The 26,971-nt window shown below is 46.6% G+C and overlaps 1 protein-coding gene across 1 annotated transcript in view; it reads right to left on the bottom strand.

The window, feature by feature from the left end:
- The window catches only part of LOC149465926 (villin-1-like), a 126,569-nt gene that overhangs the window by 12,207 nt on the left and 87,391 nt on the right, over positions 1-26,971 (bottom strand). Inside the window, exons 7-15 of the mRNA XM_089673150.1 lie at positions 26,402-26,601; positions 11,528-11,606; positions 11,050-11,148; positions 9,002-9,155; positions 7,083-7,183; positions 6,831-6,968; positions 5,774-5,932; positions 4,230-4,409; positions 570-715 (exon numbers count right to left, since the gene is read on the bottom strand). Coding sequence (XP_089529276.1) covers positions 570-715; positions 4,230-4,409; positions 5,774-5,932; positions 6,831-6,968; positions 7,083-7,183; positions 9,002-9,155; positions 11,050-11,148; positions 11,528-11,606; positions 26,402-26,601 — 1,256 coding nt within the window. The remainder of the gene's footprint in view (positions 1-569; positions 716-4,229; positions 4,410-5,773; positions 5,933-6,830; positions 6,969-7,082; positions 7,184-9,001; positions 9,156-11,049; positions 11,149-11,527; positions 11,607-26,401; positions 26,602-26,971) is intronic.

A 26,971-nucleotide genomic window follows, 5' to 3' on the forward strand; every position in this document is an offset into this window, starting at 1 on the left:
CATTTATGGGCAGGCTTGTTGTGCTGAATTTGATTGCTTGACTGACTTCAGTACAACCAGCTTGCCGAGTTTTTTCATTCAATCACTGCCGGCGTAACTGAGATCCACTGGCAACAGTGATAATTTAAATCCAATGGCTGGGAAATCTCCCATTGTCAAAAGCACCACAGGAGGGATTCCCCCATCAACACTGCATGTGTGGATGGGGGATTTGAGCAATTTGCTCATGTACAACCTGCCTAAGATGTCTCAGATCAGCCAAGCCCTTACAGCATCTTTCTAATGCATAAGGGGGTTGCCCTGAGAGTCAACTAATGGAAGCAAGTGCTGCTACAAGGATCTGTACCCACCAATGTGCTACACATTGAGACGTTTGATTTTGAAACTGCCCTTATGTGTGTCCTTCCACTAAAGCATCCATCACTTGCAGGAAAAGGCTAAAGACATTGCTGGATCTACAATGCATGGGTGGGGTTGGGGTAGGTATGTCTCAGGGTTTAAACCAGTTGAGTTAAACTTGTTGGGATGTAGTATATAAATGGAGGTAATTATACTGAAAGTGAATTTACCTTTTTTCACTTGAGTAAGGAGCTTTTCCTCCCAGAGACACCCAGAATTCATTAGGTTCCTGACCCTCAAGGATGGTTTGTTTGTCCTGCTTAGAGATTATATTGGCTACAGTCTTTGCCATTTCTCTCTCATCTCCACTGCAGCCCTAAAGAGAATAAAAAATATACAATGTGATTTATAGGACTAAATTAAAATGTTTTGTCACACATTGAGGACCTTGCAAATTCTGTCCTTCTATATAGTGTTTCATGAGATGTCATAAAGTGAAATTTATATGGGTTAATTTAGCATTAGACAATTTACAATTTTGATTTAGGCTGCATAATAATATATGCAACCCTGTCAGTGGTAAATGGTTTTTCTCAACACTCTAGCTGCTATATTTACAAGACAGCTTGTTCTGTTGAAACACAACAGACTTACTGGCTGGATCACCATGCTTTTCGGTTTAATACCCCTTTAAGTATCATGTTACACATGCTTGTCTATTTTTTTGCTTTTTAACATGTTGTCACTACCTCACTACGTATCTAGGAAGTGCCTTGTATAGTTAGCTCTAACCTCCTTTATGATTTAGTTTTCATTGTGATCGCATGTATTTTGCTGGAGCCGGTCACATTATGATCTTTTTGACCTATCTGGATGTTCATTTGTTAAGATTTGCACACGTTTGGATTAAAGCTCTGTACGATCTGAAAAGTCATTTTGATCCAGTCATTGTCTGCCAACTCTACTGAGATTGTGAGTTATAGCTTTCTTGCCACTGGATGAGTCATAGCGATCACACGTTCAATGCTTAGACTGGGGAGACAGAATATTAAATAAAAAAATGCTGTCTCCCTTCCCCCTTGCTTCTTACCCCCACTCCCCTAATGTGTAAGCTCTAGGTTGATCTGATGGCATGCCTAAAGAGTTTATCCTCACATGACAGCATACAAATCTAATCATTTGTAACTCAATCATTCTGTGTTATTTGTTGGGGGCAGAAGAGAGAATCACATGGCCTCTCATTCCCCTGAGGACATCTATGTGAACAAAACATGTAGTGGTGGGGCTTTGGTGCTGACATTATCATGCCTGCACGTATGTCCAAGCAGCATGCAGAGGTGAGACTTTTAGGCTGTTATTTCATACGTCTCTGTAAGTACATTTTGAACTAATTAAAAGAGGAAGTTCCGCTTTAAGCCTTTGTCCCCCGCTCCTCATTAAGGATTGGCACCTTTGGGAAGCGGGTACCCGAATTTGACAGGTACCCACTCCCACTGCGATCACCTAGGCTATCAGAATCAGAAGGTGTCCTCTCCCCCTCCCTCCCTGTAGTCTTCTGGGACACGTGACACACTGAAGATGTTGGCGCCAGGGAGAGAAGACGGCCGGTGAAACCAGCGGTGGTGAGGACACTGTTGGACCAAGGGACAGGTAAGTGGTCGTATTTTAAAAGTCAGCAGCTACAGTTTTTGTAGCTGCTGACTTTTATTTTTATTTTTTTTAGGTGGAACTCCACTTTAACTGCTCACATTTGGTGGTATATGATTTAAAGTGACACTGCATCTATTTATTGTTTGTTTCATACCCATAAGTACCAGGCATTTCACATCATTCAAAGCAAGCAGAGGTTCACTTCAAGGTTTAGAGGATTATGTGTAAGATTATGTTTTTTCAACTGTAATGGGACTAATTACAGGTAAATTCAATGGGTAAGATTAAGGTAGGGGGTTAGGGTAAGTCTTAGGCTACATTAAAACCAATGCATTTTAAAGCACATGCATTTACATTTAAATTTATGGAAATGCATGAAAATTGTACATGAACTTTTGAATGCGGTGCTGTTCAGCCAAGAGTCTTCCACCCGGGTCCTTTGACAAAAAGATCAACTTTTTTATTGACAGGATCATCCACTACCTACATTTCAGCTAATTCAGCAAGACTTAGCTCAAATTGTATGCGTGTATGGCCAGCTTAAGCAACACAGATTTCCTCCTATTAAAATATCTCTGCATCAAATATAAATGCAGAAAGACCACTCAAACTACACAGCAACTGCACTGAAATGTGCAGTATTTACATGTTCTTAATGTGTACATGTAATGTGTTTGTCATCTGAGCTAACAGGGCATCTTTTATTCAACAGCCAGTGATGGCAAAAGCAAGGTGCAGATCATATACAGCCACTGCATTGTTGCGGACTTTCAGGCAAAAGCAAATAAATACATCATATATTGCATTTATGTATTCATTAAACATCATTAATGTATTTTGTATTTAACTAGTTTAAGCACCTGAATTTGTCTTAAAACCAGTGTGGCACTACCCCCTTAGGAGTCGCTGAGTTTTGGGCCCCCCTTAGGCTCTGCACAGCCAGGCAACACACATTTTTCCACACTTTGCACTGGAGTCAAAGAACAGTCCTTGAGCTTGGTTTTGTATTTTTATTAAGGGGTTAAACTTGGATGGGGTTTAGGGGTATATGAGATGCCCGAGGAACTTCAGAAACTGATGACAAACTCCTTAGCAACTATGTACAAAAATGTGGATATCAACAGTCTCTCTTTAAGGGGTACTCAAGTCCCTTCAGTGTACCTCCTCAGACCCTGGATGATTCCTCCTCTTCACCCAGCTGAATTGAGGGGGCCCAGAAGCTGCCAATTTAAAGCAGCAATCCCACATGATATGCTAGTTGGGTTTTATACCTTTGTCCTCTCCCCTTCTCTGGCTCAGGGGGTGCAAGAGTACTCACACTGTCCTTTCCCATCATCTTGTTGGGTTGGTGGCTGCCTTCAGGCCTTTTGCTGGGCTAGCTATTTCCCTGCTGCTCAGGATGTCCTCCCTAGGAGACGGTGGCACAGTGGAAATCCTCTTCTCCAGCAGCTGCCCGTAGGTAGCCCCCAGGCTCCAAACTCCAGCTCCTCACTCCATCTTCCACCCGACACTATCCCCTGCTCCCCAGGCTCTACCACATTTGAGGGTTGCCCTGGTCACCATGCCCAGCCTCCTGCCAGGGGATTGGCCAGGGTCCCTTAAATCTGCAGATCTGGGCCTCCTCCCCTCCTCCACCCCTCTTCTAGAAATCTCTAAGGTTTCTGGAGAGGTGGGAGGGCTCCAGAAGACCTGACATGATAGAGCATCCTAGCCTGACTTGAGGTGAACTCCTGTCTCACTCACAGGCTGACTCATCCCAGGGTACTACTCAGCCTCTGCCTAAAAGAGAAAAACAAACCAGCCTATCTGGCTAACCTGGAGGGCGTTACACCAGCCTTTTGTAATTCCCTGTAAAGCAGGGGCAGCAGTAGATACCAATTTGTTTCTGCAGCATAAACATGTGCCGATGTTAAACATGCTGTCAGAAGGAAGAAGGTATGGCCTAATCAGTTTGCTCCAGCTACTTCATAGTCCAATTCGCAGGTTGGGATATTTTTTCACATATATTTTATTTCAAGCTGTGCTGCTGCAGAGGAATTTCAGTATCTGGCTACGCTGTCTGCCAGGTCATGCTGCACAGAGAATTACAATCTCCTGGCAGACAGAACATTTGCTATATACTGTACATGTATGTCAACTGTTTATTTACATGCTTGCCTGGAGTTCATTCAGCTTTAAAATGCATAGCGTGAACCTTTCTTGTCAACCTGTAGTTTTACATATTCAAACAATGCACATACCTTTCCACACCACAGGGAACACACAGAATCAGTCTTCAGCACAAAGACGTCATTGGAATTAAGAGACGCTGCTCTGGCTGGGACCTCTGTGGCCTTTGTGTTGAATTCATCAGTTCCTCTAACCTGGAACAGTCTGATAGGAGGCTCTGGTTCTACTTTATCAGTTCGACTTGTTCCTCCCTACATAAGATACAAACATTATGATATTATTTAGACAATACACATAAATACCTACACAGCTCCAAGGTTTGTTTTTAAGCAGCCACTGCACTAGGAGGAAAAGGTAGGAAGAAGAAAAAACAGAAGGAAAATAAGATGTCAAAAAATAGAATATGGCAACAAATAAAATATCTAATTTACACCGATCAGCCATAACTTTATGACCACTGACAGGCAAAATGAATAACATTGTTTATCGGGTTACAATGGCATCTGAAAGTTGGTGGGAGGTATTTGGCAGCAAGTAAACATTTTGTCCCTAAAGTTGTTGTTTTAAAAGCAGAAAAATGGGCCTTTGTTGTGTGTGGGATTGCATAGCCACAGACCAGTCATACTGACCCATATCCACAGCCAAGAGCACCTACAATGGGCAGGGGAGCATCAGAACTGGAACATGGAGCAATGGAAGAAGGTGATCTGGTCAAATGAATCATATTTTATTTTACATCATGTGGATGGCCAGGTGCGTGTGTGTTGCTTACCAGGATAAGAGATGGCACCAGGATGCATCATGGGAAGAAGACAAGCCAGCGGAGGCAGGGTGATGCTTTGGGCAATGTTCTGCTGGAAACCTTGGGTCCTCCCATTCATGTGGATGTTACTTGACATGCACCACCTACCTAACCACTGTTGCTGACCAAGTATACCCCTTCATGGAAACCGCATGCCCTGATGGCAGTGGCCTCTTTCAGCAGAATAATGCAGCGTGCTACACTGCAAAAATGGTTCAAGAATGGTTTGAGGAAAACAACGTGTGTGTGTGCTCTGACTTGGCCTCCAAATGCTCCAGATCTCAATCCAATCGAGCATCTGTACGATGTGCTGGAAAAACAACTTTGATCCATGAAGGACCCACCTTTAAACTTACAAGACTTAACGTATCTGCTACAGATGGCTTGGTGCCAGATACCATAGCATACCTTCGGAGGTCTAGTGGCTTCCATGCCTTGATGGGTCAGGGATGTTTTTGTAGCAAAATTGGGACCTACTCAATATTAGGTGGGTGGTCATAAAGCTATGGCTGATCTGTGTATATTTCTAACCTGCCTAAAAATACAATTTTCACTGTCTTCACCTCTTACTGTGTTCAGCTAAACCTGCTATGTAATCCAGTGCAGCATCTTTATATTCTCCCAGTGCCAATCTGAGTGACAAAGGCAGCACAAACACCAGAGTGCTAGAGGCTTTGTAAAAGTGACAGTTGGATTGCTTGCTATGGGAACATTAGGCTGTTTTTAAATGAACTATATACAGTATTATGAATGTGCATTAAAATTTGTTTTAGCATTCCATACTTATTATTCCATTTAATTAAAAAATGTTACCTCGTATATGATCATCTTTCCTTTGAAGATAGCTTGGAAATGTTTTGGCTCTTTCCCCATTGTCACTCGTATTTGAACTGGCTGGTCTTGGTACTTGCGGTCCAGTTCTACTGCATGAAAAGCACTTGCTGTGATCTCATCTTGAGTAGCATGGCGGCCCTGTTCAGGGATAAATAGCAATACATTTATTACATTAACATTGTGTAGGGAGGAAATATCCCACATAGCACTCATAGTTCCACATAGCAAGAAAAAGAAGACCTCAATGTACAGATCTGCCAAACAACATTCTGCTGTATAGAAAACTTATAGCTGACCTCAGAACAAACAGCTAAACAAACGTATTAAATACATATTAGGGAGCTGTTGTGCCTGCCAATGAATTTGCCTTTTTGTCTATCCAGTACAGAGATATATACAGCTCTGCCACACAGAACAACCCTGTTTGGCAGAGAAGGAGACTTGATTGTAATCTGCTGCTTTCCAGTAACACTTTCAGGTCTCCTTCCCATCCCCATCCTGTGACTGGGCAGTGAAAGGAGAATCAGCAAACCAATCAGCTCATCCTTCCATCACTCTGATCTCCCCCTATCAGCATGCTCCTTGTACTGCAACACTAATTGGCTGCTTGTGGGTCTTCTCCCTCCCTAAGTCTGAGCTCTGCTGTAGAGGGACTGCAAAACTGGTAGCAAGTAAAAGTTAGGTACTTCAACTGCTTGCATGGAAAAAAAAAATTATGAAAATACTGATGAATGCAAAGGTGCACTCATTTTGTTTATTACTACTGAGGGCGATGGTACACAGTGATCTCTAGCAATCAATTACTTTCAAATGGTTTACAGATGTCAGGCAAAGTTACCTGTTGGTTGCTGCAGGTTACTACAGAATGTTTTTTTCGTTCTCAAATAAGGATAGATTGTTTTAAAAATACAAACCGTATGTATTTAAGTAACCCAGAAACACTACATTTTGTTAACGTAAGAAAAACAAATTTGTTAATCCTTAATCTTATACCACATTATTTGCAGTCTTTTTTTAAAGGGAATATCCCACTTACCAGCCACATGTATAGTAAGTAATTTGGTTTGCCAGATTTTATGTAGGTATACAGCACTAAGTAGCAATCCCCTCCATAGAATCTTCCATATGTTTTTGGATCAATTTCTTTAAGCTCCAGGTTTTCAACTCTCCAGATCTGTGAAGGAAAGTTTTATATTTTCTAAGCTTTAAAGACAACTATAAAGTATTCACATGGGTTCTTTTCTACTGAAGTTCACTACTAATGATGTTCGTAGAATTGCTGACTCACCTGCACGTTCCCAGAAGCATCATCCACCATCCTCTGTTCTGCTGCTAATTCTGGTCTGGCGTACAACTGGTTAATGTCAAATTTAACTTGATCCACCTTGGCTGGAAACATCAAAGTTGCCAATAGATTACACCAACAAAAAACATTTTATGCCATGTGTAGCCATCATCTGCATCCCAAAATATATGTACACACACACATATATATATATATATACACACACACATACATACACACTATATTGCCAAAAGTATTGGTCGGCCTGCCTTTACACGTACATGAACTTTAGTGGCATCCCAGTCTAAGTCTACAGGGTTCAATATTGAGTTGGCCCACCCTTTGCAGCTATAACAGCTGGAGGCATCACCAGCAAGGCTCCCACTTTTAATCCATTACACATCTGCATCAGAGGCTGGTCATTAGCTCTGAGGAAAGGGATTCGTCCACGAAACGCGTCAGCCATTTGACCGCACTGACAGTGAGGACACCTTGCCTGCCGTTGTGGCCATCGTCATTTTTCTATGCTTCTATGCTTTTTAGATACATGCTTCGTTTGTGAGTATGTTTTTATTATTTTTTACTCTTTACAATAAACCTTGGATAATGCACTAGGTGTGTGCGCCACCTGTTTTCTCTTTATCCAGTGGCTGATTTCCCCATCTGAGGAGGGCTGCACCCCTGAAGCATTTCCTTTGGTTTTCGCTGTCCTGATACTCTTGGCTTCCCTTTTGGCTGTGCATATCCTGAGGCACTGGAGAGTACATACGATATTCTTCCATAAGCGCATTTCTGAGGTCAGGCACTGATGTCAGATGAGAAGGCCCGGCTTGCAGTCTCTGCTCTAATTCATTCCAAAGGTGTCCTATCCAGTTGAGATCAGGACTCTGTGCAGGCCAGTCAAGTTCCTCTGTCCCAAACTCGCTCATCCATGTCTTTATGGACCTTGCTTTGTGCACTGGCATGCAGTCATCATGGAACAGGAAGGGGCCATCCCCAACCTGTTCTCGCAAAGTTGGGAGCATGAAATTGTCCAAAATGTCTTGGTATGCTGATGCCTTAAGAGTTTCCTTCACTGGAACTAGGGAGCCAAGCCCAACCCCTTAAAAATAACCACACACCATAATCCCCCCTTCACAAAACTTTACACTTGGCACAATGCTATCAGGCAAGTACCGTTCTCCTAGCAACCACCAAACCCAGACACATCCATTGGATTGCCAAACAGAGAAGTGTGATTCATCACTCCAGAGAACATGTCTCCACTGCTCTAGCGTCCAGTGACGGCGTGCTTTACATCACTGTATCTGAGACTTTGTATTGCACTTGGTGATGTAAGGCTTGGATGCAGCTGCTCAGCCATGGAAACCCATTCCATGAAGCTCTCTACGCGCTGTTGTTGTGCTAATCTGAAGGCCACATGAAGTTTGGAGGTCTTTAGCTATTAACTGTGCAGTCTGTTGGCGACTTCTGCGCACTGTGCGCTTCAGCATACACTGAAACCGCTCTGTCATTTTATGTGGCCTGAAATTAGTGGAATTATAGTAAAGTGGAAGCATCTGTGAACAACAGCAACACAGCCACCAACAGTTGACCATGGAATATTTAGTAGCAAGGGAATGTTATGGATGGACTTATTGCACAGGTGGCAACCTATCACGGTACCACGCCTGAATTCATTGAGCTCATGAGAGCGACCCATTCTTTCACCAATATTTGTAGAAGCAGTCTTCATGCCTAGGTGCTTGATTTTATATACCTGTGGCCATGGAGGTGATTGGAACCCCTGAATCCAATGATTTGGAGGGGTGTCCCAATACTTTTGGCAATATAGTGTATATAAATATACACACACACACACATATATTGTATACGTAGATTTTAACATTTTATGAATGTATGAAACTTGCAAGACATCATACCAATCTTCCCCATGCTATGTGCCTTTCCAAGTCCTTGTGTCTCTCCATAATCCCTCCAGTTCTGAAATAATTGTTTGAACATGGCAGACTCGGCTCCATCATTCACAACCTCCACATTAGTAGTAGCAGGGTATCCCTTGGCTTGGATGAAGCCCTACAGGTAATAAATAGTAAACGTCATACTGTGAATACCAAACTGTAGTGAATTACTATGATGTGCACTAACCCAATGACTTATCAAAATCCAGCTTATTTACATGCCAGTCATATTGAGTTTGATATGCATTACCAAATGAGTACATGGCAACAGGTGATGATACCGCTTTTATTTCTCATTTTAGAGACTTTTGGCTGATCAGAGGTGGGAAAAGACACAGAGACAGCTTTTCCCTGTATAGTTATTAGCCATTTTTTTCTTTTTCATTATCAGTACAACTATAGCCATCTCACATACTGTAAGATACGTTTTACATTGTTTTAATATTCTAAGCCAAGTTGGATGATATTCTAAGCCATGTAGGAACCAGTAAAACAAGAAAATGTTCCATGTTAACATGGTAGAGGGGTTTTAGTTTAAGCACCAAAGGTTGTATGTCTGCAGGCTCCTGTGATAATAATCTGGATCTGGGGTTGAGTAATAAAATGCACACATTTTGTATAACCTTAATGTTTTGTATAAGTGAAATATTCTTTTCTATTGAACTCACTTTTCCAGGAATTCTCCACCTCTCCTATACTTAAACTCTGTCTTAATAAAAATACACTCCTTACCCAGCACTTGAACAACCACAGAAATCAGAGGCGTATAGTCACCAAACCTTTGCACTCATGCTCACAGACGAATGTGTGTGGGATGCAGTGGCCTCCACCATCTTCTCCTGAGCCTATCCCATACTCTCCCACCCCCTCCCTAACTGCTTCCACCCCACTCTAATTTATGACAATAACGTACCCCGAATTCCCAATATAACAACTTAAATCTTTAGATATTCCAACCATTCCTTCCCCTGTCCAACCCTATCCTATCCCAATACGTATCCCCTACTAGATGCCATTATCCCCTATCTACATTGATCCTGAGATTTACTACAGCAGACTTTGACAGCCAACTTATATTGTAAACACCCCTTTGTGGGGCTTCACCCTAATAGCCTGATGGCGTGGCAGTAAGAAATCCTACAGTGCCGTGCCTTCTGCCTATCCTGGATATCTTACTTTTGTTCTTGAAAAGTTCCCCTATGATTATGTAACAGTTACGTTCTGTACAATGCTACGTATTGTACTGCCTTCAGAAGCTTGTTAAAAAGTGCAAAAATAAATTTCAATAAAAAAAATTTTGGGAAAAAAAAGACAACTGTTTATGCATATACTTGCTCCAAGTCACTGAAAACAAAGAAGCCAAGAATCACCATGGCAGCCCGGGAACTAACATTTTTAGAAGGTTGGAGGCCAAAGTCCACATATTTTTCTGATAACAGGTGCACCTTGGCTTCTTGGCAGACATTGGGCTAATTCACGAAAGGTTATATTTCAGGTATGGGTACTTAAATTTAGGACTACAGAGCTGAGATTGTCCCAAAAAACAAACTATTTTGCAATCCCAGTGAAGTACACTTTAAATTCAGTGTTACCACAGACCAGGTACATTACACCAGATTTAACTCTTGTGAGAGATTAGTATAAAGTGGCAAGTTAAAAAAATTCAACATAATATTTTAAGCCAACCTATTCAGCAGACTTTAAAGTCAGGCATCAGCTTCTTGCTCATATTTAATATTCCAAAATGTAACACTAAGATTGTACGGGGGTATAAAAAAAACAGTAAATATAGGCAATTTCCAGCCCTTGTACACGGGGAAGTCCAGTTGCAATGCGTCACTCTCAGCATTTTAGATTACCCAGGAGGGACAGGTGCAGTGTCCAATCCTACTGCAGGCAGCCTGTCAAAGTCTATGGCAGGCTGTGGCTGGATGGGGCTGAATGCTGCACTAAGTGGTACCAGTGTGTTGCATACAGTACAGAGCTGATTTTTGGATTGGGTGACTTACTACTGCTCGGCTGAAAGCTGCCTTCTTCTCTTCAGCACTGGAATCTTTTCCTCTCCAGACATAAATCTTTACTCCTCCTTGATCCAGGATATGACAGTCCTGCAGAATGAAGTACACAAAGGTCACATGGTGGTGCCATAATGGGTATAATTATGGTTAATGCTTATATTTACTGATTTCCTGTAGATGTTTTCTTATTTGTATATAGGTACTGGTGATGGGGTCATCTCTGACACGTTACAACAAACATCTAGACTAGGAGACTGTGATTGACTGCTAATATGTTACCAGGGATTGTCAGAGACAACATGAACATTACTAGAGTCTGTGAGCAACCATTGTCATGTTACAAGAGACTGTGATTGATGGCAATCATGTTACAAAAGACACTGTGTTGCAAGAGCCTGAAGCATGTTAACAGAGCTGCTAAAATGGGTCCATATGACCACACAATCTCACTTCTATATAATTAACTTACCTGGTGCTGCAGCAGATCCTGGGTAAGAGGTTTTGTTGCAGTTTCTTGTACTACCAAATCCCCGTCTTTTTCAAAAACACTGTAAAAAGAAATAATTTTAGCATTACCAGTATTTTGGTAATGAATATATATATATAGATATATATATATTTTTTTCATTTTAATTATTATTGTTTATTTTTTTAAGCTCCAGGAGGACCCAAATTGTTATTCTTTAGTGGTTCAGTGGGTAATTAAATCCAGGTAAAGTCCTGATTCCATCTATAGAGCTTGTATGAATTGGATATGTCAGCATGTGAAGGCATAGATGTGCAACATTATTGTCAAACAAGCAAAGCTGTAAGGCTAATCGTTCAAGCAGGACAATTTCGGTACCAGATGGGGACTCACTTATTGATATAAAAAGACTAAATTAAGTGAAATAAGAGGGAATCAGTTATATAAATATTAAAATAGATCTAATTATCTGCTTGTATATGTCCACAGAAGTACAATAAACAATAGGGCTATGTCTGTTAAGCAGACCATAGATGGCTGATTTAAAAAAAAATCGTCGGCCGACGTTACCACTAGAGATGAGCGAAGAAATGAAAAATTCGATTCGACTGATTCGGCGAATTCGTGGACAATATTCGATTCGAGTCGAATAAATTCGCTGTGAATTTAACTTAAAAAAGGGTGTTTCTAGGCTTCAGAGAGACTTAATATTAGTGCAGAACACTGTACCTTTAATTTAAATGCCCTTGGAGTCTGCTGGGGAAGAGAAATAATACTGTCAGTCAGTATGACATGCAGATGAGTGCCGTCGATCTTAGAATCACCGCACACTTCACTCATTTGGGCAGTCACGGGGCCAAAACCAGAGTGTGGAGCCACAGTGTGGCGGTGGAGGCAGCAGCAATGGGAGGCCATACAGCACCCTATGACAAAAATGGAAACCACCAGCAGTGTGAGGAGACCTGAAAGTGGCACATGGCAGAGTGTGGCGATAGAGACAGCAGCAATGGGAGGCCGTACAGGGACCCATGACACACTCTGGACCTGGCAGCAGCATGAGGAGGCGGTACAGGGGCCCATGACAGATTACGGGCCTGGCAGCAGCATGAGGAGTCGGTACAGGGGCCCATGGCAGATTACGGGCCTGGCAGCAGCAATGGGAGGCCGTACAGGGACCCATGACACACTCTGGACCTGGCAGCAGCATGGGGAGGCGGTACAGGGGCCCATGACAGATTACGGGCCTGGCAGCAGCATGAGGAGTCGGTACGGGGGCCCATGACACACTCTGGACCTGGCAGCAGCATGAGGAGGCGGTACAGGGGCGCATGACAGATTACGAGCCTGGCAGCAGCAACTTGGACAGGAGGACGTTCAGCTTCTGCACCGTCGGGTGCGTGCTCGCAAACTGTTGTCTCTTGGAAACGGATTCCAAGAAAGACTGCTGACGGAATCCGTGAAGAGGAGTAGCAGGAGAAGGAGCATCTGAACGAGCGGAATATGCCAACAAGCGACAACAGTGGCCCATGACAGATTACGGGCCTGGCAGCAGCATGAGGAGTCGGTACGGGGGCCCATGGCAGATTACGGGCCTGGCAGCAGCTATGGGAGGCCCGTAATCTGCCAGCACCCTATGACAAAAAATGGAACCCACCAGCAGTGTGAGGAGACCTGAAAGTGGCACATGGCAGAGTGTGGCGATGGAGACAGCAGCAATGGGAGGCCGTACAGGGACCCATGAGAGACTCTGGACCTGGCAGCAGCATGAGGAGGCGGTATAGGGGCCCATGGCAGATTAGGGGCCTGGCAGCAGCTATGGGAGGCCCGTAATCTGCCAGCACCCTATGACAAAAAATGGAACACACCAGCAGTGTGAGGAGACCTGAAAGTGGCACATGGCAGAGTGTGGCGATGGAGGCAGCAGCAATGGGAGGCCGTACAGGGACCCATGAGAGACTCTGGACTTGGCAGCAGCATGAGGAGGCGGTATAGGGGCCTATGGCAGATTAGGGGCCTGGCAGCAGCTATGGGAGGCCCGTAATCTGCCAGCACCCTATGACAAAAAATGGAACACACCAGCAGTGTGAGGAGACCTGAAAGTGGCACATGTTTGGGGCATGATTCATGGCGGATTTAGTCAGTTGTGTCAGGAACTGGTGGTTTGAAATCCAGACTAATCCACGCCTGATTCATTTTCACAAACGTGAGTCTCTCCACACTTTGGGTGGACAGTCGTGTCCTCCGCGGAGTTGCAATACCTCCTGCCGCACTAAACACGCGCTCCGATGCCACGCTACTGGCCGGGCATGACAGCCTTTCAAGGGCAAATTCAGCTAGTTGGGGCCAAAGGTCAAGTTTCGTTGCCCAGTAGTCAAGGGGATTGTCTACCTCGGTTGGCAGGGTGCTGTCCAAGTAGGCCTAAGCCTGTTGTTTGAGGTCCTGCTCCAGGTCCACCTGATGCTGCTGCTGCTGCTGCGGCTGGTTAGTAGTTTCCTCACTGCGCTGGTGAAGAAAGCTACTCATCATCGACTGCAGACTGAGGCAGCCGCTGCTGGTGGAGCTGCCACTGCTCCTACCACCCCACCCCTCCCCTGCTGCCATGGCAGCGGAACACGAGCGCACAGGGCCCACAGTGTCTGAGGATGGACGTTGGCGCAGACAGGCAGAGACCAGCTGACTACATAGGTGTTTTTTATAGTACGTTATTTTGGCCTCCCTCTCAGCAGGTGTGAAAAAGGCCACCATTTTTGAACGGTAGCGAGGGTCCAACAAGGTGGACAGCCAAAAGTCATCCCTCTGTCTGATGGTTATTATTCGGCTGTCGCTACGCAAGCAACCGAGCATGCTATGGGCCATTTGTGCCAAGGAATGCGAGGGACTCCCTGCCTCCATCTCCACAGCATACTGCCACGGTGCGTCTAGGTCCTCTGTCTCCTCTTCCTCCTCCTCTACCAGATGCTCCTGCTCCTCCACTCCTGTCCGCTGAGTGGAAAAACCACCCATTTCACTCAATAATTCCTGAGCACCAATGTCCTCCTCTACCTCCTCCTCTTCTTCCAGTCCTGCCCCCACAGGGGCCATGTGGCGTTGAGATCTGTGCGCCACGTCTACCGCACCCTGACCAGCCATTGTTAACAGCATTTGTTCCAGGACGTGCAACAGAGGAATGACGTCGTTCATCCCATAGTCCTGCCGACTCACGAATAGCGTGGCCTCCTCAAAGGGCCTGAGCAAGCGCAGGTGTCACGCATGAGCTGCCAATGGCTGACATCTAAGTTACACAGGGAGTACCTTTATCTGCTTTTAACATCAGGAAATCTGTGATGGCCTTTTGCTGTTCGTAAAGGCGGTCTAACATATGTAGGGTTGAATTCCACCTTGTTGCAACGTCACAGCATGAGGAGTCGGTATAGGGGCCCATGGCAGATTAGGGGCCTGGCAGCAGTTATGGGAGGCCCATAATCTGCCAGCACCCTATGACAAAAAATGGAACACACCAGCAGTGTGAGGAGACCTGAAAGTGGCACATGGCAGAGTGTGGCGATGGAGACAGCAGCAATGGGAGGCAGTACAGGGACCATGACAGACTCTGGACTTGGCAGCAGCATGAGGAGGCGGTATATAGGGGCCCATGGCAGATTAGGGGCCTGGCAGCAGCTATGTGAGGCCCGTAATCTGCCTGCACCCTATGTCAAAAAATTTAACACACCAGCAGTGTGAAGAGACCTGAAAGTGGCACATGGCAGCAGAGTGTGGCGATGGAGACAGCAGCAATGGGAGGCCGTACAGGGACCCATGAGAGACTCTGGACTTGGCAGCAGCATGAGGAGGCGGTATATAGGGGCCCATGGCAGATTAGGGGCCTGGCAGCAGCTATGTGAGGCCCGTAATCTGCCTGCACCCTATGTCAAAAAATTAAACACACCAGCAGTGTGAAGAGACCTGAAAGTGGCACATGGCAGCAGAGTGTGGCGATGGAGACAGCAGCAATGGGAGGCCGTACAGGGACCATGACAGACTCTGGACTTGGCAGCAGCATGAGGAGGCGGTATATAGGGGCCCATGGCAGATTAGGGGCCTGGCAGCAGCTATGTGAGGCCCGTAATCTGCCTGCACCCTATGTCAAAAAATTTAACACACCAGCAGTGTGAAGAGACCTGAAAGTGGCACATGGCAGCAGAGTGTGGCGATGGAGACAGCAGCAATGGGAGGCCGTACAGGGACCCATGAGAGACTCTAGACTTGGCAGCAGCATGAGGAGGCGGTATATAGGGGCCCATGGCAGATTAGGGGCCTGGCAGCAGCTATGTGAGGCCCGTAATCTGCCTGCACCCTATGTCAAAAAATTTAACACACCAGCAGTGTGAAGAGACCTGAAAGTGGCACATGGCAGCAGAGTGTGGCGATGGAGACAGCAGCAATGGGAGGCCGTACAGGGACCCATGAGAGACTCTGGACTTGGCAGCAGCATGAGGAGGCGGTATATAGGGGCCCATGGCAGATTAGGGGCCTGGCAGCAGCTATGTGAGGCCCGTAATCTGCCTGCACCCTATGTCAAAAAATTTAACACACCAGCAGTGTGAAGAGACCTGAAAGTGGCACATGGCAGCAGAGTGTGGCGATGGAGACAGCAGCAATGGGAGGCCGTACAGGGACCCATGAGAGACTCTGGACTTGGCAGCAGCATGAGGAGGCGGTATATAGGGGCCCATGGCAGATTAGGGGCCTGGCAGCAGCTATGTGAGGCCCGTAATCTGCCTGCACCCTATGTCAAAAAATTTAACACACCAGCAGTGTGAAGAGACCTGAAAGTGGCACATGGCAGCAGAGTGTGGCGATGGAGACAGCAGCAATGGGAGGCCGTACAGGGACCCATGACAGACTCTGGACTTGGCAGCAGCATGAGGAGGCGGTATATAGGGGCCCATGGCAGATTAGGGGCCTGGCAGCAGCTATGGGAGGCCCGTAATCTGCCAGCACCCTATGTCAAAAAATTCTACACACCAGCAGTGTGTGAGGAGACCTGAAAGTGGCACATGGCAGAGTGTGGCGATGGAGACAGCAGCAATGGGAGGCCGTACAGGGACCCATGACAGACTCTGGACTTGGCAGCAGCATGAGGAGGCGGTATATAGGGGCCCATGGCAGATTAGGGGCCTGGCAGCAGCTATGTGAGGCCCGTAATCTGCCAGCACCCTATGTCAAAAAATTCAACACACCAGCAGTGTGTGAGGAGACCTGAAAGTGGCACATGGCAGAGTGTGGCGATGGAGAAAGCAGCAATGGGAGGCCGTACAGGGACCCATGAGAGACTCTGGACCTGGCAGCAGCATGAGGAGGCGGTATATAGGGGCCTATGGCAGATTAGGGGCCTGGCAGCAGCTATGTGAGGCCCGTAATCTGCCTGCACCCTATGTCAAAAAATTAAACACACCAGCAGTGTGAAGAGACCTGAAAGTGGCACATGGCAGAGTGTGGCGATGGAGACAGCAGCAATGGGAGGCCGTACAGGGACCATGACAGACTCTGGACTTGGCAGCAGCATGAGGAGGCGGTATATAGGGGCCCATGGCAGATTAGGGGCCTGGCAGCAGCTATGTGAGGCCCGTAATCTGCCTGCACCCTATGTCAAAAAATTTAACACACCAGCAGTGTGAAGAGACCTGAAAGTGGCACATGGCAGCAGAGTGTGGCGATGGAGACAGCAGCAATGGGAGGCCGTACAGGGACCCATGAGAGACTCTGGACTTGGCAGCAGCATGAGGAGGCGGTATATAGGGGCCCATGGCAGATTAGGGGCCTGGCAGCAGCTATGTGAGGCCCGTAATCTGCCTGCACCCTATGTCAAAAAATTAAACACACCAGCAGTGTGAAGAGACCTGAAAGTGGCACATGGCAGCAGAGTGTGGCGATGGAGACAGCAGCAATGGGAGGCCGTACAGGGACCCATGAGAGACTCTGGACTTGGCAGCAGCATGAGGAGGCGGTATATAGGGGCCCATGGCAGATTAGGGGCCTGGCAGCAGCTATGTGAGGCCCGTAATCTGCCTGCACCCTATGTCAAAAAATTAAACACACCAGCAGTGTGAAGAGACCTGAAAGTGGCACATGGCAGCAGAGTGTGGCGATGGAGACAGCAGCAATGGGAGGCCGTACAGGGACCCATGAGAGACTCTGGACTTGGCAGCAGCATGAGGAGGCGGTATATAGGGGCCCATGGCAGATTAGGGGCCTGGCAGCAGCTATGTGAGGCCCGTAATCTGCCTGCACCCTATGTCAAAAAATTTAACACACCAGCAGTGTGAAGAGACCTGAAAGTGGCACATGGCAGCAGAGTGTGGCGATGGAGACAGCAGCAATGGGAGGCCGTACAGGGACCCATGAGAGACTCTGGACTTGGCAGCAGCATGAGGAGGCGGTATATAGGGGCCCATGGCAGATTAGGGGCCTGGCAGCAGCTATGTGAGGCCCGTAATCTGCCTGCACCCTATGTCAAAAAATTTAACACACCAGCAGTGTGAAGAGACCTGAAAGTGGCACATGGCAGCAGAGTGTGGCGATGGAGACAGCAGCAATGGGAGGCCGTACAGGGACCCATGAGAGACTCTGGACTTGGCAGCAGCATGAGGAGGCGGTATATAGGGGCCCATGGCAGATTAGGGGCCTGGCAGCAGCTATAGGAGGCCCGTAATCTGCCAGCACCCTATGTCAAAAAATTCAACACACCAGCAGTGTGAGGAGACCTGAAAGTGGCACATGGCAGCAGAGTGTGGCGATGGAGACAGCAGCAATGGGAGGCCGTACAGGGACCCATGAGAGACTCTGGACCTGGCAGCAGCAGGAGGAGGTGGTATATAGGGGCCTATGGCAGATTAGGGGCCTGGCAGCAGCTATAGGAGGCCCGTAATCTGCCAGCACCCTATGTCAAAAAATTCAACACACCAGCAGTGTGAGGAGACCTGAAAGTGGCACATGTTTGAGGCATGATTCATGGCGGATTTAGTCAGTTGTGTCAGGAACTGGTGGTTTGAAATCCAGACTAATCCACGCCTGATTCATTTTCACAAACGTGAGTCTCTCCACACTTTGGGTGGACAGTCGTGTCCTCCGCGGAGTTACAATACCTCCTGCCGCACTAAACACGCGCTCCGATGCCACGCTACTGGCCGGGCATGACAGCCTTTCAAGGGCAAATTCAGCTAGTTGGGGCCAAAGGTCAAGTTTCGTTGCCCAGTAGTCAAGGGGATTGTCTACCTCGGTTGGCAGGGTGCTGTCCAAGTAGGCCCAAGCCTGTTGTTTGAGCTCCTGCTCCAGGTCCACCTGATGCTGCTGCTGCTGCTGCGGCTGGTTAGTAGTTTCCTCACTGCGCTGGTGAAGAAAGCTACTCATCATCGACTGCAGACTGAGGCAGCCGCTGCTGGTGGAGCTGCCACTGCTCCTACCACCCCACCCCTCCCCTGCTGCCATGCCAGCGGAACGCGAGCGCACAGGGCCCACAGTGTCTGAGGATGGACGATGGCGCACAAAGGCAGAGACCAACTGACTACATAGGTGGTTTTTATAGTACGTAATTTTGGCCTCCCTCTCAGCAGGTGTGAAAAAGGCCACCATTTTGGACCGGTAGCGAGGGTCCAACAAGGTGGACAGCCAAAAGTCATCCCTCTGTCTGATGGTTATTATTCGGCTGTCGCTACGCAAGCAACCGAGCATGCTATGGGCCATTTGTGCCAAGGAATGCGAGGGACTCCCTGCCTCCATCTCCACAGCATACTGCCACGGTGCGTCTGGGTCCTCTGTCTCCTCCTCCTCCTCCTCTACCAGATGCTCCTGCTCCTCCACTCCTGTCCGCTGAGTGGAAAAACCACCCATTTCACTCAATAATTCCTGAGCACAAATGTCCTCCTCTACCTCCTCCTCTTCTTCCTGTCCTGCCCCCACAGGGGTCATGTGGCGTTGAGATCTGTGCGCCACGTCTACCGCACCCTGACCAGCCATTGTTAACAGCATTTGTTCCAGGACGTGCAACAGAGGAATGACGTCGTTCATCCCATAGTCCTGCCGACTCACGAATAGCGTGGCCTCCTCAAAGGGCCTGAGCAAGCGGCAGGTGTCACGCATGAGCTGCCAATGGCTGACATCTAAGTTACACAGGGGAGTACCTTTATCCGCTTGTAACATCAGGAAATCGGTGATGGCCTTTCGCTGCTCGTAAAGGCGGTCTAACATGTGTAGGGTTGAATTCCACCTTGTTGCAACGTCGCAGATCAGGCGATGCTGTGGAATTCCGTTCTGCCGCTGCAGCTCAATGAGGGTGTTCTTTGCGGTGTAGGAATGGCTGAAATGCATGCACAGTTTACGTGACATTTTAAGGATGTCTTGCAGTGGGATGGTGGATTTTAGGAACCGCTTGACAACCAGATTGAACACGTGAGCCATGCATGGCGCATGGCACAACCTTCCTTGACGCAGAGCAGACACCATGTTCTTTCCGTTGTCAGTCAACATGGTTCCGATTTTTAGTTTGCGCGGAGACAGCCATCTGTCGATTTCTCTGTTCATTACACTCAGCAGTTCCTCCCCTGTGTGACTACGTTCGCCAAGGCATACCAGGTGCAGCACAGCGTGACACCGTTGCGCCCTGCACATGTGATATGCCGGTCGGGTAATGGGACTTGGCACGGGGGTGGCGGCTGAGGACACGGCGGAAAAAGAGGTGGTAGAGGCGGACATGCTTGCTGGACCAAGGACGTGCAAACGTGGAGGCAAAAGCGTCGTGACCTGTCCAAGTTGCTGGTGCGGCTGTGCCGGCACCACGTTCACCCAGTGGGCCGTAAATGACATGTACTGTCCCTGACCGTAGTTACAGCTCCACACGTCGGCGCTGCCGTGCACTTTGGCAGAGACCGACATGCTCAAAGACTGGCCCACCATCTCTTCTACATGTGAATGCAGGGCTGGCACTGCCTTTTGGGCAAAGAAATGACGGCTTGGCACTCTCCACCGCGGCGCGGCACAAGCCATCATTTCTCGGAAAGGTGCTGAGTCCACCAGTTGGAAAGGGAGGGACTGCAGCACCAGCAACTTGGACAGGAGGACGTTCAGCTTTTGCACCGTCGGGTGCGTGCTCGCAAACTGTTGTCTCTTGGATACGGATTCCAAGAAAGACTGTTGACGGAATCCGAGAAGAGGAGTAGCAGGAGAAGGAGCATCTGAACGAGCGGAAGATGCCAATGAGCGACAACTCCCCTCAGCAGAGGTGTTGGAGCCTTGACTGGCTGATAGAGGGCGATTGACGACGTCGGGTGACGGAGCAAGTAACGGAGCGGGTGATGGAGCGGGGGCTGGGGCAGGCAGAACCGCCGTATGTTTATCACGGTTTTCCCAGGCCACCGAATGGTGACGCTGCATATGCTGACGCAACGCTGTAGTCCCAACATGGGCCCCCTGGCCACGCTTGCATTTCTGGCCACATAGTCGACATACGGCTACGTTTACTTCCTCGGGCGGCTTGAGGAAAAATTGCCACACCACCGAGTAGGAAACTTTGCCCCCGCTACTCTTCACTGGCTGACTGCTACTTCCTCCGTGCGCACCGGCACCACTACTGGCCGTGGTGGTAGGCTGCAGTGGAGCTGGTGCTCTACTCCGTGGACGTTTGGCTCCACTGACACTGATGCGACCCTGCTGCTGTCTCCTGGGCAACCCACCGACTGTTTTGCTCGCTGCCAAGCTGCCACCCTCTTCTCCTGATGATGCGGAAGAAATTGCCTGATGACGACGAGGCTGCCAAGTGCGATCAACCTCCTCATCATCAAGTAGGGTCTCCGCCTCACTACTAGCCCCCTCGGCTGCGTCTGGGTCAGGAGACAGACCTGTCTCTAGACCGGCTACCGAGCCACTCTCCTCGCCAGTACTTGTTCGCTTGGCTGCTGAAAAGGCCGATGTCTCCCCCCGTTCCTGACCGCCCTCTGTTAGCTCTTCCTCACTGTACAGTGGGGCTGAGCCCACAGCATGCGATACTTCGCTTGGTGAGGGAACAGCAAAGGACAGGGGCAGGTAGAGGACACGTGATTTCAGTGGGCTTGGTCCCGGGCCATGCCAACTAACGGTTGTGTCTGACGTACCCACCGACCGTTGGCTGTAGGTGTCAGAGGTGACCTGGGAAGAGGAAGACGACCGAGCCAACCAATCAATGACGGCAGGGTTGTCGGTGGAGACACGACCGCTGGATGACACCGGGAGCACTGGCCTCTGGCTGCGAATACTGCTGCCTCGACCCCTTCCTCTGCTGCCACGTCTGCTCGCTCCTAAAACATTGCCTCCTCTGCCACTCCTCTGCATGTTGTCTGACATACTATTTAATTCAACGATTAGGTGTCCCTGAGTAACAATTCTCTGGCACTCAGTAACAATTCTGTCTGTCCCTGAGTATGAATTCTGTGGCCCTGAGTAACAATTCTGTGTCTGTGCGAGTAACAATTCTGTGTCTGTGCGAGTAACAATTCTGTGTCTGTGCAAGTAACAATTTTGTGTCTGTGCGAGTAACAATTCTCTGGCACTCAGTAACAATTCTGTCTGTCCCTGAGTAACAATTCTCTGGCACTCAGTAACAATTCTGTCTGTCCCTGAGTAACAATTCTCTGGCACTCAGTAACAATTCTGTCTGTCCCTGAGTAACAATTCTCTGGCACTCAGTAACAATTCTGTCTGTCCCTGAGTATGAATTCTGTGGCCCTGAGTAACAATTCTGTGTCTGCGCGAGTAACAATTCTGTGTCTGTGCAAGTAACAATTTTGTGTCTGTGCGAGTAACAATTCTCTGGCACTCAGTAACAATTCTGTCTGTCCCTGAGTAACAATTCTCTGGCACTCAGTAACAATTCTGTCTGTCCCTGAGTAACAATTCTCTGGCACTCAGTAACAATTCTGTCTGTCCCTGAGTATGAATTCTGTGGCCCTGAGTAACAATTCTGTGTCTGTGCGAGTAACAATTCTGTGTCTGTGCAAGTAACAATTTTGTGTCTGTGCGAGTAACAATTCTCTGGCACTCAGTAACAATTCTGTCTGTCCCTGAGTAACAATTCTCTGGCACTCAGTAACAATTCTGTCTGTCCCTGAGTAACAATTCTCTGGCACTCAGTAACAATTCTGTCTGTCCCTGAGTATGAATTCTGTGGCCCTGAGTAACAATTCTGTGTCTGTGCGAGTAACAATTCTGTGTCTGTGCAAGTAACAATTTTGTGTCTGTGCGAGTAACAATTCTCTGGCACTCAGTAACAATTCTGTCTGTCCCTGAGTAACAATTCTCTGGCACTCAGTAACAATTCTGTCTGTCCCTGAGTAACAATTCTCTGGCACTCAGTAACAATTCTGTCTGTCCCTGAGTAACAATTCTCTGGCACTCAGTAACAATTCTGTCTGTCCCTGAGTAACAATTCTCTGGCGCTCAGTAACAATTCTGTCTGTCCCTGAGTATGAATTCTGTGGCCCTGAGTAACAATTCTGTGTCTGTGCGAGTAACAATTCTGTGTCTGTGCAAGTAACAATTTTGTGTCTGTGCGAGTAACAATTCTCTGGCACTCAGTAACAATTCTGTCTGTCCCTGAGTAACAATTCTCTGGCACTCAGTAACAATTCTGTCTGTCCCTGAGTAACAATTCTCTGGCACTCAGTAACAATTCTGTCTGTCCCTGAGTAACAATTCTCTGGCACTCAGTAACAATTCTGTCTGTCCCTGAGTAACAATTCTCTGGCGCTCAGTAACAATTCTGTCTGTCCCTGAGTATGAATTCTGTGGCCCTGAGTAACAATTCTGTGTCTGTGCGAGTAACAATTCTGTGTCTGTGCAAGTAACAATTTTGTGTCTGTGCGAGTAACAATTCTCTGGCACTCAGTAACAATTCTGTCTGTCCCTGAGTAACAATTCTCTGGCACTCAGTAACAATTCTGTCTGTCCCTGAGTAACAATTCTCTGGCACTCAGTAACAATTCTGTCTGTCCCTGAGTAACAATTCTCTGGCACTCAGTAACAATTCTGTCTGTCCCTGAGTAACAATTCTCTGGCGCTCAGTAACAATTCTGTCTGTCCCTGAGTATGAATTCTGTGGCCCTGAGTAACAATTCTGTGTCTGTGCGAGTAACAATTCTGTGTCTGTGCAAGTAACAATTTTGTGTCTGTGCGAGTAACAATTCTCTGGCACTCAGTAACAATTCTGTCTGTCCCTGAGTAACAATTCTCTGGCACTCAGTAACAATTCTGTCTGTCCCTGAGTAACAATTCTCTGGCACTCAGTAACAATTCTGTCTGTCCCTGAGTAACAATTCTCTGGCACTCAGTAACAATTCTGTCTGTCCCTGAGTAACAATTCTCTGGCGCTCAGTAACAATTCTGTCTGTCCCTGAGTATGAATTCTGTGGCCCTGAGTAACAATTCTGTGTCTGTGCGAGTAACAATTCTGTGTCTGTGCAAGTAACAATTTTGTGTCTGTGCGAGTAACAATTCTCTGGCACTCAGTAACAATTCTGTCTGTCCCTGAGTAACAATTCTCTGGCACTCAGTAACAATTCTGTCTGTCCCTGAGTAACAATTCTCTGGCACTCAGTAACAATTCTGTCTGTCCCTGAGTATGAATTCTGTGGCCCTGAGTAACAATTCTGTGTCTGCGCGAGTAACAATTCTGTGTCTGTGCAAGTAACAATTTTGTGTCTGTGCGAGTAACAATTCTCTGGCACTCAGTAACAATTCTGTCTGTCCCTGAGTAACAATTCTCTGGCACTCAGTAACAATTCTGTCTGTCCCTGAGTAACAATTCTCTGGCACTCAGTAACAATTCTGTCTGTCCCTGAGTAACAATTCTCTGGCACTCAGTAACAATTCTGTCTGTCCCTGAGTAACAATTCTCTGGCACTCAGTAACAATTCTGTCTGTCCCTGAGTAACAATTCTCTGGCACTCAGTAACAATTCTGTCTGTCCCTGAGTAACAATTCTGTCTGTCCCTGAGAATGAATTCTGTGGCCCTGAGTAAGAATTCTCTGGCACTCAGTAACAATTCTGTCTGTCCCTGAGTAACAATTCTCTGGCACTCAGTAACAATTCTGTCTGTCCCTGAGTAAAAATTCTGTGGCCCTAATAACGTTTCTGTGGCCCTAAGTAACAATTCTCTGGCACTGAGTAACAATTCTGTCTGTCCCTGAGTATGAATTCTGTGGCCCTAACTAGCGTTTCTTTGTCCCTAAATAACGATTCTGTGGCCCTCATTAACAAGTCTGTGTCCCTGAGTAATGGTTCTCTGTCCCTAAGTAACTTCTCTCTGTCCCCAATTCTCGTTTCTGTGGCCCTAACTCTGTCCCTGTCCCTAGTACAGAGCGGTCTGCCTCTGTTCAATGACTGCAGGCAAATGAAGATTTCCAAAATGGCCGCTATATATACCTCGACCATTACACAGTGCTGGCTGGCTGGCTGCTGATTGGCTGATGCGATCACATGTCGTTGAGGAATGCATTATGGGGCAGCGCGCCTTGTCTGCGCGCCTTCCCCGACATCCCCGCTCCGTCGCCGCACATGTCAGCCGCCATTTTCGGAAAAATTTCGATTCGCGCGTCCGAATTAGGCTGTTTTTCGGATTCGGCACGAATCGAAATTTTTCCGATATTCGACTCGAATTCCACTTCGGATACTTCGATTCGCTCATCTCTAGTTACCACCAACATTAAAAAAAAAAATCGGCCGATTTTCGTCCCGTCTATGGCCAGCATTAACCACATAACTTCTGTCCCTTGCAGAGACAGGGGAGCACACCATACAATGTGACAGCAATACATAATAATAATAATAAGAAAAACAAGAATTCCAGTCCGCTGTTATATTTTATATGAAAAAGTCTTGCGGTTACAACAAATGTATCCATTTGAATCCAAATAAAAACATCTGTATCCAAATAAAAACATTGTAATCCAAATAATGTATTACAATGCTTTTATTTGGATACAGATGTTTTTATTTGGATACAAATGGATACATTTGTTGCAACCACAAGACATTTTCATATAAAATATAATAGCGGACTGGAATTCTTCTTCTTCTTCTTATTCCTTTTCTTCTTCTACTTCTTGCAGGTCATGGCTCATGTGCAGATTTTTCATCGGTAAAACGATCGGCCGATTTGCCAATCATTGTCGGGAAAATCGGCCAATCGTCAAAATTGGCCGCAAATTTTCCAACGTGCCCGATAAAAAAAATGTGCAAAAACCCTGAAAAACGGCCGACCAATTAACCCACTAACGGTGCGAAAATCGGCCAATTTTTTTTCCGATTTGGCCGATTTTCAACCCGTCTATGGCCGGCATTAAGGCTAGGGGATGCAGCCATGTTTTCAACATCAACCGCCACATTCATCAGACCACAGCGTGCTCACCCATTCATTTTATTAGCTTCTAATGTGTAATGATAGATATTAAGATGAGTGATTTTCTCAGTTATTTTAGCAAGCCTTATACATGTACTATTAGACAAAATACTGTATGTCACAAGTTACAGATAGCAAAAGAAATACATGAAATCATACTTATGCCAAGTTATATTTATGTAAATCAGGCATTATGTTATCTACGGCAATAGCTGTGTGTTTTGTATAATAAATTGAATATTCAGTAAGTTTCCCTGTCCTGCAATGCAATCTCTCTAAAAATGTTGCACAGACTTAGCACTCGTTTACTTTATTTAGGTCACAGATGCCACTAAAGTAGATTTATAGTATGTTGACTTAAAAGCTGATTTGAGGGTTTAGAATAACTGATTTTGGGATGCCATAACCATCTGATTTCTGCTTCTCTCTCTCAGACTCATATTGGTATATATAGCCAGTGCTTGTGACTTACTGGTAGAGTCTGACGTTTGATTTCTGTTGCTCATCTGGCTTCTCATCTGGAATGGCGTCTTTCAATCCACCATGTCTGGACCCCAGTACAGCCGTCATAATCTGCATCAGGTCAGGGGAATCCTGTTCATTGTCTATAATCCCAATCTGTGCTCTTCCTCCCCTCTCATCATCTCTGATACTCTGTGCCAAGGAGCAGGCCTAGAAAAAAAAGAGAATTAACATTATTACATTGTGAATATTTGATTTAGCAAAATTCACAAATTATGTAGAACAAAATAGCAGTAGGAAGGTAATAGATTTCAGGCACAAAAGTGATACTGGGAGTAGACATAGTAGTCGTAGTACTAGAACAAGTAATTGTAGTGACAGAAGGAGAAGCTGTAATATTAGCAGTATTAGCAATCATAATTTTAGTAGTATTAGCAGTAGCTGTAGTAACATTTATTGAAATGGTCTGACCTGTACAATCACAAAGCAATCTTTTCATTTTACAAACTGCTAAAAAAAACAGGCGTGTAAGGTATAGCTCATACCCTATATTTCCTAGAAATTAGATACTTCCTAAAAC

The sequence above is a fragment of the Staurois parvus genome, unplaced genomic scaffold (assembly GCF_062004578.1).
Source record: "Staurois parvus isolate SC_StPar_1 unplaced genomic scaffold, SC_StPar_1.0 ptg000136l, whole genome shotgun sequence".
NCBI lineage: Eukaryota > Metazoa > Chordata > Amphibia > Anura > Ranidae > Staurois > Staurois parvus.